Source organism: Lissotriton vulgaris, chromosome 9 (assembly GCF_964263255.1).
Source record: "Lissotriton vulgaris chromosome 9, aLisVul1.2, whole genome shotgun sequence".
In the NCBI taxonomy this organism is placed as follows: domain Eukaryota; kingdom Metazoa; phylum Chordata; class Amphibia; order Caudata; family Salamandridae; genus Lissotriton; species Lissotriton vulgaris.
The window spans coordinates 595,736,048-595,749,476 of record NC_141697.1 but is presented as its reverse complement, the minus strand read 5'-3'; the positions used below and the strand labels follow the sequence as shown (position 1 = coordinate 595,749,476).

Sequence of the window (13,429 nt, the reverse complement as noted above, 5' to 3'; positions counted from 1 at the left end):
CCCTCTATCTATCGCACTCACTCTATCTATCTATCGCATCACCACAGCGTCACTCAGCACAACCACAGCATCACTCCGTTGCACCACAACATCACTATCCGCCACCACAGCATCACTGAACGCCACAGCATCACTCGTCGCCACCACATCACTCAGCGCCACGACAGCATCAATCTGTGCAACCATCCAACAACTGGTTCAAATATGTTATCTCAACGTTTCAAGCTTTATTACAAATGTCACAAAAAGATGTTAATAATTCACTTCTGTTCTTGGATTTTCGTCACAATAAAGTACACTGAACGTAATCTTCACAAAAATCATTTACAAAAGTTTAAGCTATTGCCATTATAAATTACAATAACTTTTATTTAAGTATTAATTATTTAAATAAATTAAAAGCCATTGTTATTTGTAATATCAATACATCTAAGTCACGTAAATACAACACATATTGCAGTACAAATGCTATAGGTGCCACATTTGCGAAAGTTAAAACTATTGGCATTGTAAATGACAAAGCTATTAATTTCGCTATTTTCAAAACCAACACATAAATTTAAAAAAAGTGTCATTTACAATACCAATAGCTCAAACTTTCCTAATGCGAGACCTATTGCATTGCAAATGCTTGTTTTTGTGTTCCAAATGTCTCTTTAATCGCTGTTAGTCCTATTTCTAGGCGCACGGTACGACCCAGGTCAAACGAATGGAGCTACCGTACGAATTGCTTTCACTATATCTACCACACGGATGACATCGCTGTCGCTTCCCTTTTGGTACACCATTTAGAGAGAAACGTTAGCCTCTAGTTCACCAAAACTCTGTTTTAGACTCCTTAAACCCCATCAATCCAATGCATGTACACATTCCTATATAAAGAGCATTGGTGGAGTCTTTCTTCAGTCTCTATGGTCGCTATGAGCATGGCTCGTGTACCGAACAATAACGTCCGCCCGACGCATTTCCGGTGGGGGTGAGTTACAGACGTTCTGGTTGCCTCATTACATTCTTCGTATTCGACCCTCCTGGAACCACTGAGCACCAGAGTACACGTTTCCGGCCGGACCAATGTGAAGTTGGATGGGAACCTGGGCTTACAGAATAGCATCCGATATGTACTTTACTGTGCGGACGGACTTCCAAACCCGGCTTTCCCACTTTAAACCCTAATCTAACTGGAAATGTGTCTCTGTTTCCTTATTTGTCAAAATGTCGGATGCTTGGAAACAATCGAGCACCAGAACTAAGCACCGCAAAAAAAAATTGAAGAGTTGATATTTGTACGTTATTGAGTGCCCTCCCTCTCAGCCTATTTCCTCGTATCCGGTCCTATGAAATGTCCCCTAAGTCTCCAAATATTTCGTCTTCCTTTTATAACCCCTTATAGGGTGATCGTTTGCTCCTATTCAGCGTACATCACTTCCCCGTTTCAAACCAGTTTTTGACCACTAATTTATGTGATATGTTCTACCTATTTAGAGTGCTCCATAACAACCTATATTTAACCACCGAGTGCTCTTTGCTGTGAAGTTTCTTGGTGTGCGCCCTCCTGTCTCAATTCGAGATGTCCACTCTCTGTGACTCCTCTGCTTCGGTCCTCATGCAGCAACCACCGGCCCCACCGGTACATGGCGCAAGCACCTCGCTAAGGTAGGGCTGGTATCAACAAACCTGCTTCCTTTGTAGATAGCCCCAGTGATAAATAAAGACGGTTCGTGGGCCGTTATTAAACAGTGACAGCTGTCAGACAATGTCACTAAATAAGTAAGGCTCATGTTTCTCTTGTCCAGAAAGAACTGCCTTTATTGCTTTGTAGTTTTATCTGTATAGCTCTTCGAACCCTAACAACCGGCATTTGCGACTAATAACATGCTACTTCTGGGGAGCATTGGGTGGGAAAGCGTGCTGTGCTCGTGACCCATGTTTGGATTGTTTCAGTGTGTTTCGTTATCGTGATTGTATCCCTGCGCTTTGGTGTGTTTTGAGGCGAACGTAGGACTCATAGGCTTGTGAGAGTTGGGATATGAATGGAGAGAAATTCGAGCATGTTGTGTGGCCGGCGTGGGAAGTATTTTGTGTGCGTGTATATATACCATAGGGGCTGCTTCCAGGCTGTGTCGGGGAGCATATAGCTGCGCATAAGCTTTGAGTTGAGTAGTGAGATCCGGCTGTACAAGTGGTGGGCCCTACCAGTCTTAAAGTAACTCGTGCCAGTATTTCTTGGGCATGATCCCGAGTCTTTTGTCGTCCTCTGCCAACGCTTCCAATAACAGCAAATAGTTATTTTTTCTCTCACCTTTGGACTATCTTGGGAAGAGCCAACACATCACTGTTTTGTTTGGATTATTCTACCCGTTCTTCACTGACGTAAATTGCCATCCTGGGTTTAAACAGGACAGAAGTCTTCCAGCAGCGTTTCTCCCCTTGCATTTAATACAGCCATATGCCGCTGTCACAGGCAGCCCAGGAACTATACCCAGATGACAGCTCAATGCGGTCACAGTGCCTGAGAATATGGCCTGAGTCCACCTGAGCCTTCTCTGTGCCTGCTTCGAAATAGTTTCAGTGTGCTGTTAAAAACTGACTTCACTTATACTTTCCGTTGCCTCTCTTTAAAAAAATGCCCTATGGGACCTTTGTTGGATAATAATAATAATAATAATAATAATAATAATAATAATAATAGTTTATTTTTCAGTTAATTAAAACCATAACAATATTACATACATAATTTCAAAAAATTTCCTAAAAAATTACATTATTGTATTCTTAAAACATCATAAGATATACACAATTGTTAAAATATTCTCCTGCATGTCTCATTAAGATACTTTTGCTTTCAGTTCTTGTTCATGAATTCGTAAAAACTTTATCAATTTGCAATTTATTTGGAGTCGGTTGAGTCGAGTCCTCTTATAATAGCAGTTCTACACAACTTTATTCATCTGTCCAAGAATGCTCTCCGTAGAAAGGTAATTTGCTCTGGTTGCAATATCTTACAATAGCATACAAGATGAACAAAATCTTCCTTTTTATTGCCACAAAGCCAGCATTTTTGGTTCTCCATGTGCTTCCATTTCGGGGCGTCTGCAAGAGTGGGGAACTTTCCAAACCGTAATGCCATTAATTGTCTTTTTACATTAATAAAAAAAGTGGAGTACAAATATACTGCTTGTGTCAGTATTTTATAGCTATTGATCACTGTCCAAGAATGAGATCTTTTAGAAAATATGCCTCTATCAACCAGCAACGAATGGAACTTTGCAGCTTTGTTTAGTGCTAGCTTGAATGTTGCATAGGGCATATTTTTAGTCCATTGATCAGTAGTACAAGTAACCTTTAGCGTGTGTTCCAAGAATCTATAGGCTGGCAAGTTTTTTTCCTGTTCTAATTCCAGCCATTAAGATTCATTGAAACTATTTTCCTCTACATTTTGTTTTATCTGATACCACACCTTTTATGTACGTGTAGAGTCATCCCAATGTTTCATTCAATAGCCCAAATTCTAGGCGAATTTGCGCTGGTGAGGCAGTCTTGGGGAGCTGTAAAACCTTTTTTATAAATACTAGTTATTAGCTTGTTTAGAGTTTCTGAGTCCTTCCCATGCATAGCGGCACTGGCGTATGATAGTGTTGGCAGTACTTTAGCAGAAATAGTCATCAGTAGTGGTCCTAATGAAGGTCCCTCCAGTTCCTTTGCAAGTGCTTTAAGGACAAATGTTAGAGCCCCTGCTCGCTGCGTCTTATATTTTTTCTGGTCTCGAAAGGATAACGTATCTACATAAGATCCCAAATACTTGTAGCATGATACTTTATCTAATAAGTTACCTTTTAGCCTGATGTTATGATCAGAGGCTATTTGGTTTGTAATGAGCATTGATTTAGTTTTAGATACATTGAGTTCCAATTTATTTACACCCAGAAACTCAGAGAATTCGTTCAATAGTCTTTTTAAACACACCAAGTTAAGCTCAAAAGAACAATATCGCATCGAGCTTTCCAGATAGGTTCGAGTTGAATACATTAAATAGGTGCTGGGCCAACACGCACCCCTTTTTTGGACCCATGGTGGTATAAACCTTTCTGTAAATTCTACCTTCATTCCCAAGCTTCACAAAAACCCAGGTATCTGTATAAAATAGCAGTAGACCGCTAAGTATTCTCTCCAGTATATTCCAGGATTTCAATTTAGTCCATTTTAGTTTCTGGTCTACGCTGTCAAAAGCAGCTTTTAAATCAATCTCTCTCTCTCTGTCTCTCTCTTTCTCTCTCGGTCCTGTTTCTTGTTTTTACATTTTTCAGCAATCAGTGAAATTGACAGGATATTTGAAATAGTTTCGATGCCCTTTCTAAATCCTGTTTGATTTTTTGGAATTAAATTACATTCTCTTGACCAGTCAACCAGATCTTTAAGGATAAGTGAGGTAAAATACTTAGCTTCGATGTCCTGTAAGGCAATTAGCCTATAATTTGTATTATTGAATCTGTCTCCTCCTTTGTAAACAGGGGTTATGATTTATCCCTGCCAACTATCGGAACTAGAGTATTAATTTCTACAAAAGTGTAATGTTTTTCTAAGTGCAAGCTCCAATACTCCTAATCATATTTAAAAGTGGCTTGCGGAATGCCAATCTGGCCAGGAGCTCCATCACTTTTACCTTTGTTTATTATATTTATTATTTCCTCTGCTGTGTAGAATGACTGATTTATCTGTGGAATCAATTCGTCCTCAGTTGTCTGTGTCATGGTCAGTGATTGTCAATCGTCCGAGTCTTGAAGTTGTTTCTGTTTAAATTTCTCCCTGAGAAAATAAACCTATTCCTGCTCTTGTATCTTCAATGTTAATACATTTCGAGGTCTTGACAAGTTATTTATTGTCTGCCAGAATTTGTTCGAGTTTGAATGTCTTACGTTGTAAAGTAGTTTGGCCCATAAACTCTCTGCTTTCACTTTTTTAAATTCCCAACATTCTCTTTTTAAATTGTTTTCTCAGTTGTTAAAATGCTTCCTAGATTATCCCCTTGGATTTGTCTAAGCGCATATTCCTTTGTGCTCTTCTTAGTTCTCTCTTTAGCATTTATAGATCACTTGGACCTTTCTTGGATGCACACAGCTTATGCAGTAAAAACATTTTTTAATCTGGACAAAATGTATGGCTTGTTTATTTGTACAAGTGCCGTCTCGAATAGTCCTGCAGGACTCGCTCTACAAGAAGTTGTCCTTTTCTGGAAAGTCATGATATGTTTAATTTCACCTTTTTACTCTTTTTTTCATTGATTTCATTTCTTTTTTCTGTCTGCAGTCCTCAGGAGCTTGGCCAGGAGATAAAGGCTTTCCTCAGCGGCGTGGACCCGGCTCTTGGAACTAAACTCACCATCAAGGAGCATGCCCGAAGCGCCATTGTGCTGTTGCGCAACCTGCCGCCGGCCCGCAGTGCTGTGCTGGAGCATCTGTGCAACGTCTTCGATGAGTACGTGGGCAACTACCTGGTGGAGCTGGAGAGTGACCTGGGCCACCGTCACACCATGCCGAATCTCGACGACGTGGTCCAAGAGGTGCAGAACGTGCTGTCGGACTTTGTGCGCATGAACCCAAAAGCATGGGCACCCGTTGTGTCGGCCTGGTCCATTGATCTGATGGGCAAGCTGAGCAGCTCCTATGCCGGCCGGCACGGTGTCCCTCATGCCAGTAGCCTGAATGAACTGCTGCAGCTGTGGATGTCTTGCAAGGCCACGCGCACTCTCATGGACATCTACACGCAGTGCCTGTCCTCCATGATCAGCAGCTGCCCCGACGCCTGCGTGGATGCCCTGCTCGACACCTCGGTCCAGCATTCGCCGCACTTTGACTGGGTAGTCGCCCACATAGGCTCGTCATTCCCCAACACCATAATCAGTCGCGTCCTCTCCTGTGGCCTAAAGGACTTCTGCGCTCATGGCGCTACCACAGTGGACATGCTTTTCCCTTCAGCTGCAGACCGGCGCATTCCCAAGATCGCGTCTGTGGTGGGGATCCTGGGCCACCTGGCGCCCCGACACTCGGAGAGCATCAAGCAGGAGCTGCTGAAGATGTTCCACAACAGCCTGGGCCCTGCCAGGGATCAGCTGCAGAAGGCCACCGTGCCCTTCCTGCTGCAGCTTGCAGTCATGTCCCCCATGCTGCTCAGCACCATCTCGGCTGAACTGGTGGACTCTCTGAAGCCCGCAGTCCTTAACCAGCTGCACCAGCACTTTACCACTCTGCCCCGGGAGGATGTGGAGAACATGGTGAGCCTCATGGTCCATCTCATCTGCCAGATGGCTAGCGGGGCCTACCGCATCTTGCAGTTCCTGGTCAACACGGCCATGCCGGCCTCAGTCATCACCCCGCCGGGCCTGGCGGTCCACGATGCTGTGCGGGAGGCCTGCGATCGCATCATCCAGCTGCTGCTTCTCAACCTGCAGAAGTTGGTTTACAACCGCAGCCAGCCCAACCTGTCTGACCCGGCCCCTCGGCCGGTACCATTTCTAGACGAGCTGAAGGGACACATACGGGACCTGTGCGTGGAGACCCTGAGACTGGAACGCAAGCGCTTCCTTTGGCAGCACCAGCTTCTGGGGTTGCTCTCTGTCTACTGGAGCCCTAGTTGTGCCACTGACGCTCTCTTCTACATGTTGACATTAGCTAAAAGTCAAGAGGAACTGAGCCTGGCCGCCCAGCTCTATGCAGTGTTGATGTCCTCCATGAAAGACCTCCTGCCCGCCACCATCAAGATGTGTGTCTGCCAGATACACGCTGGCACCATCTCTGAGCAGCACATGGTGCAGCTCTTCAACAACCTGGCACTTATCATGCAGTCGGAGCGGCAGGAGCACGAAGGGGCTGCCTCCATGAGCAGCCAGGTGGCCACTGTGGTCTCCTCCTACCTGTACGACTTTGGGCAGCTCCTCCTCCACAGCAACACAGAGGTTTCCGAAGCAGCCGCCCTGCTTCTGTCTGTCTGCCCAATGCCCAAAGCTATCCTGCCTGCGCATCTGATGGTCATCGTGCGTGCCGCCGTCCACCTGTTCTTCTCAGCCCTGCACCGGAAGTGCGAGACTGCCACGAGCCACACAGGTAAGCTGCTCCTGCGGCTGTGTAGCATCTCATCTGCTAGCATGAAGGCCATCCTGCAGCAGCTGGTGGAAGGGGCACTTCACAGGGGCAACAATGGGCTCTTCGGTGGCAGCACGGAGCCCTGGACAGCCGAGGAGGCCTCATTGGAGGACAGTAATAAGACTTCTCTGCTAGACATCAACCAAAGGTTTGGTACAGCCGTCAACTTCTCAGGGAGCATCTGGGCAGTCTTCCACGCAGGAATCATTGGGCGGGGTCTAAAGCCACCACACGTTGACAATGCCCTGTCCTACGAGGAAGTCGTCCAGAACGTGCAGCACTTCATGAGCCTTCTGATGCGCTGCTGCAGTGGGAGCAAGTGCCAGGCCGACCTGGGGCAGCCACAGCCGCACATGGTGGTGGTGAACCCAGAAGCCGCCAAGACTGTCGCAGTGGTGCTTGTCGAGAACGTGTGCCCCGACGTGACCAACAGTGAGCTGGCCTGGCCCCCCGAGGAGCACACCCGCAACACGGTGGAGCGTGACATCCACATCTTCAAAAGGTTTCGGGAAAGCCCACTTCTCTTCGAGCTCATGCATTTCGTCGCCCTTGGCCGGCCAGCATTGTGTTACTGTTCCGTGCTGCTGCGAGGGCTGCTGGCCACCCTGATGGGGCACTGGGAGGGATTCCGGCACAACGACACCACAAGCTCTCCCTGGCACTTGCAGGCCTCCTGTGCCCTCGTGGCCTGCATGGGGGAAGGCTACTTGCTACCTCCAGTGCTGAGCAACATGCACGAGATCTTCGACCGCCTCACCCCCTTCGAAGTGCACCTCCTGCTGCTGAGCCTCTGGGAGTATATGAAGGACAACAGCCCCCTTCCCCAGAAGTTCACCTTCCACGCAGAAAAGGGCCTGTTTTTTCGGGACTTCGCCCGGGATTGCGAGATTGGAAAGTATGTGTGTGTCCTGCACAGTGTTCTCCACAAAAACATCGACAAATTGGGCCTGCTCTCTGGTCGGTTTCAGACATAACATCTGGTGACATGGGAGTAACTTTACTTGTCTGAACCAATATTTAATATAAAAAATCGTTGACATACAAACCCTTCCTTTCAGAGACTGGTCTTTCCCATTTGCATACAGAAAACCTTTTGGTGGCTACACAGACCTGTGAAGAAAAATATTTCTGGGGTGCGTGGAAGAGCATTACGGATGTGACCAGTTTCTGTTGTTTGTTGGGGGGTGGGTGCATTGGATTTAAGAGTTATGGCTTAAGAGGGGGCCTTTCAGACACCAGCCAACTTGCTTATGTAAGAAAATCACTCAACTGGTGTATTTTTGATAAAATTCTACTGTAGCCTGGACAGTGATTGCCTTATACCCCCTCCCCAAATTACCAATGCTTCTAACTACGGGTTGTATCATGAGTAATGTTACAGGGATAATGGGGTTTCACCAAATCAGGCCTTTCCCCTACATGGTCATTTGGATTGAAAGGTCGTGACTCTTAAGTCCATGTATGAATAGCTCAAATTTGTATTTGCATTCTGGGACATGTATACACTTATATATATTCTATGTTTTTTTTGGGGGGGGGGGCTGCAGTCTGTCAAAAGATCTCAGAATACTAATACAACCCTGGAGTAAATGAATTATTCAGGCATGGAACTGAGAAACTTGGGAGCTGTGAAAGAGGTAAAATCTCACACCCATAGGTATTTTAGATGGTGAACACCTACAACTTCAGGGCCTCCCAACAACATATGCCATTTTTCTTTTGGGAGAGAAGCTGTTATCGAGGGCATTGGTTGAACTGACCGCAGGTACTTGATGGGTACTGTTAAGAAAACAGATCTTCTGTGGCTTGCAGGCTGTTGGTCAAAATCGTGCCCTTCCCAATATGAGACATTTGCAAGTTGTTTAGACCTACTTGTGGCCACTTGAAGGGCCTTGTCTCCGTTTTGAGCGAGCCCTAGAATAAAATCTACCTGTTTACTGATGTGGCCACTGACCGTGGAGACCAGGTAATTTTTGTTGTTGTTGAAGGGGGGGGGGGGGGGCATTTGACCTTCTTTTTGAAGGTCATCTGCGATGGCACACGTGCCAAAGGAGTGAGTTTGGACTTTTCGTACATGCAGCAAACCAGGGTTGAGAATTCATGTTACAGTTATGTTTTATACACTAGTAGTATTTTCACACATTCTTTGAACGAAAAAGAAGCTTCCTGTGCCTGACTGTGTTGGGAGTAGAAGTCCGAGGGAATCCTATCTCGCCAGCTTTGTTCACCCCCTGTTCATTACTGAATAAAGGTTGTTTATGTATATCGCTTTATATACTTCTAAAATAACATTGTATTTCGTGACCTTTGTAGTTGTATTATCTTTCCGTAAATCGTGTGTAAATATGACTCTGCCTTTAATATCAACATACAAATGCCGTTGTAAATGAAGAAACAAATTACTTATCTTCTATACCACAGCTTAAAGTCACAGACTTGTGTCTGTGTTTACGCAAGTGGCTCGGGGCACTGACATGGTTAGATTTTCACCAGTTTCTTCGTGCACTGGAACAGGTAGAACGGGAATTTGCATGCTTTTTTTTGTTTGGAGGGGCAGTGCGGTATTAGCACTCTGGATGTAGAAGGTGGGTCATTTATAGGCACCGATGTGTTTGGGGGTATAGCTTAACGCAGCAAACTTTTTGTGGGTTTTTGCTGACAGTGAAATGGTTGAATGCAGTTTTTGCAGACTTTGAAATGTTTGAGAATAATGTTCATGTTAAGAAGGTTTACCAATAGTATTGTGTTAATGGCAATTGAAGACAATGTGATTGCTTATGTGTGTTCAAACACAAACATACTCGTGAAGGGTGATAAGAGTGTGGTGTTACACTATTTGCAAAGGGTAGAGTTTTTCAGAACGGTAGCCTTTGTTGGGCTACTAGAACCTACAGGTCATTGATTGTGACTTTTCCTTCTGTGCTGTGTCCATGGATCACCTTCTCTTGTGAAGCATGCACTCCTGTTGACCTCCTGTCGTGACGGCAAAGGATGCTGTGGGTTATTTTGTCACTATGACCCCTTCCGTTATATACAGCGTCCATTTTAGTTTATAGTGTAAAGCGTTTGATCAAAAACTTTAACAACTTATTAGGTAGCCATTCATACACAAATTTTCGCATACTTAATCACCATATATTTAAAATTCCAGTGTAGTACTAAAACATGCTTTTAATAAAGACTAAGTATTCACTGTTAAAAAAGAGGGAACCACCACACACTCTGTCTGCATTTCAGAACACACATTTATTTCCTCCTTTCATGTTTAACAATATATTCGAAATCAGATGTTTCACTTTAACATACTTCTGTAATTCAAAGTCCCAAATTCATTATTAACAAATGATTTCACTTTTGCCAAGACTCTTAAACCTAGTCAGCAGTGCAGGTCGTAATTGCCTCCAGCCAGTTTGAGTGGTCTTCAGTTCAAGTGGTTAAGCCATAACCTCATGAATGTGTTTGTATGTACAAGAGTGAGGTATCAATCCACTATGCACCCTCCTGACTAGTATTCACCTTGGCTGAGATTTAGCAACTATACAGGTAATATAAATGGTTTATGCATTACTTTAACTAATGATTTTCACCTTTTACTTTATTGCTTGGAATATCACATTTTAATTTCGCACATACAAACCTATGCGCTCCAACTGCTAACTTCTATTGGGCATTGCTTTGAAGCCTTCCAGCAAGGGCATTGTTAAAAAGTTATTGCTCCGCTTTTATAAGTATTTTCAGCCAGTTATGAAAACAGTGTTCCAAGTATGTGTAAATCAAGCTATTAAAGGCCAAACTCTAAAGACAATGCAGGGGATAAGAAGTGGAGATAAAAAATGAATCTTCTATACCATTTTGATTGAAAATCCCCAGGGTATATTTTGTACATGGGTAACATGGCTGCTGCGCAGTGTTAATAATCAAAATATTATTTTTTGCACAGGTTTTAACGTTTTGCCCTATTTAAGCAATTGGAGCAGATTAGTCTATTTGCCACACTATCCTTTTCATTTATTGTTTTAACATGCTCGTTCAATTTAAGACTAAAAGAAACCTAAATGTCAGTGGATGATGTGATTCAGCAAGCTGTCTCCTTCCAGCGTCAAACTCCTGCTCAAAACCTATGCGTAAAAATACATTTTTGGTTTTCATTTTGTCCTGAGTTGCTCTTGATGATCAGCTGGCTCTGAAGGCTTATGCAAGCCAAATCGAAAATAGTTTATAGTCGGCGCGCAAGAACATCAACAATGTACAATCCTTATGTCTCGATGGTGCTGGAATTAGAGGCAACCTCATTAGAGGGATTCACTAAGCACAGCCCTGAATCACGTTACCAAGATACACCCCTTTTGCAAATCGTTTTGCAGAAGTAATCTTTTAGACAGTGGCCCCAATTGTGCCTGCTTCAATTAAATCCAGGTATTAGTGTGAAGTGTTTTATAATACTCAACAACCCCTCCTCTTAACCACATGGCGTCATTTTATACCACAAGGTTCTCCTGTCTACTTCGTCAAATGCTTCCAGGACGCATAAAACCAACTGCAACACTGTTCTTCACGAATTTCAGGGCCATATGTTCTAACTTTAAATATTAGTTTGTCCTAAAAGCGTTCTTGCTTCTGCGCAACAAATTCAGACTGGTTACCAGTTCCTCCAATCTACCTCGGATACCTTTAAATACTTTGTTAATGAAGCTAAGTCATTCCCAGTACTCCAACAGAGTACTTTTTGTATTTAGGGAATAGTTGTGCAAAAGCATAACTCCATCATAAATTGTAATACTTAATAATATATTATAAAACACGCATGACCGAAGGAAGGCAGATCAGCACTATGGCATACACCATATACAGATGTCATTCATCTTTTTAATAGTGGTAATCCGCTAGCTAAGTGTTTTACTTTTTAGGTCTCGCGCCTGCGATTGCAGGGGCGAAAGCCCCTGCTGTCGCAGAGCGAGTCTATTGTAATAGTTTGTCCTTTTTGCTTTCAAGAACTACCCAGAGGGGACAAGAGACTGTCTCGCGCACGTAGCCTGCCGGAATTGGATCAGGTCGCGCGCGTGAACACGTGCTCCGATTCCGGCAGGCTCTTCACAACACATGCACAATGCACATACAGCCCCCACACCCCCTCCCCCCGCCGCGCATACACACACATACAGAAACCCCCCCCCCCCCCCCCCCCCCCCCGCCGAGCATACACACACTCACACACAGAACCTCCGGCGCTTACACACACACACATCTCCTACCTCATCTCGGCGTGTTTTCTCACTCCCTTGCCCCCGCTCCTCTGGTGCGCGCGCACCACTGGTTTCGATTCCCGCGTCGGCTCCTCTGTCGTGCAGTTTCTATTCCGTGCTTGTTCTAATTATCCGCGGGATGGGGTGCGGAGCGGGGGGAGTTGCGGTTTAGGGTTCTCTCATTGTCGGGGCCCGCAGCGGCAGCAGCTTTAGGACCGGCTTTCCTCGGAGTCCGTGTAGGGCGGCACTCCGCCCGGGCAAGAGGACGAACAACAGACTCCAGAGCAGGCGGACCTGCAAATAGCGGACCACGAGGGCTGGGGACACACGCAGGCTGACAGCTGCTTCACCACACCCGCCAGCGCCTCGGAGCCCGCCTCCAGCCTGGGGCGGAGGAGACCAAAACAAGGAGATGACCTCTGCCGGAGTCCAGAGAGGAGACCGCAGCCACCCGAGGTCTGAGCTGCCCAGACACTGCTAGGTGAGGCTTAGCGACCACCCCTCCGACACTGCGATTTGAAAATAATGCTGTGTGTTTTGGGTTCGTGTTCCCTTGGGCTCTCTGCTGTGCGTGGAAGTTGCTTTGCTGTGGCCCGCCCCGCCACCACTGGTTTCGTTTTAGCCAGTGCACGCGCAGCACATGGTTAAAGGCAGCAGTTGCTCCCTGGCATGAGCCGGTTACTCTGGGAAATGTTTCAACCACGCCGTGATGCCGGGTTAGTGGGTGCAAGTTGTCAAGACAGCGAGCCGGGCTACTTGGGGACACGGAGAGAGTTCTTTTGGACTGTGGATTCTGACGTAAGGTAAGGTAAGCCCGGCCCAGTGCGGTCAGAGCGGGCACTAATATACCGGGAGTGACCGGGCAGAGTACCAAAGGAGCGGGCCGGGCAGAGCTGGCGATAGTGCACCAGGACTGACCGGGTAGAGCACTAAGACGGGCAGAGCGGGCACTAATGCACCAGGGCTGACAGGGCAGAGCTCCAGAGGACCAGGACGTACAGGGCAGTATCAGGACAGGAAGGGCCGCACCATGGCAAGGGTGACCAGAGC

At 45.6% G+C, this 13,429-nt stretch overlaps 1 protein-coding gene across 1 annotated transcript; it reads left to right on the top strand.

Annotated features, from left to right (window-relative positions):
- The first annotated feature begins 1,102 nt into the window (after positions 1-1,102).
- Positions 1,103-9,440, top strand: INTS5 (integrator complex subunit 5). The gene is made up of 2 exons (XM_086938197.1): positions 1,103-1,653; positions 5,305-9,440. Exons 1-2 carry the CDS (start codon positions 1,568-1,570, stop codon positions 8,108-8,110), a joined length of 2,892 nt encoding a protein of 963 aa, XP_086794323.1. The 5' UTR covers positions 1,103-1,567; the 3' UTR covers positions 8,111-9,440.
- The last annotated feature ends 3,989 nt before the right edge of the window (positions 9,441-13,429 follow it).

Coding starts and splice junctions, on each gene's coding strand:
- INTS5 (XM_086938197.1), top strand. CDS start 1,568: ATGTCCACTCTCTGTGACTCCTCTGCTTCGGTCCTCATGCAGCAACCA. Junction 1,654..5,304: donor GGCGCAAGCACCTCGCTAAG/GTAGGGCTGGTA, acceptor TTCTGTCTGCAG/TCCTCAGGAGCTTGGCCAGG.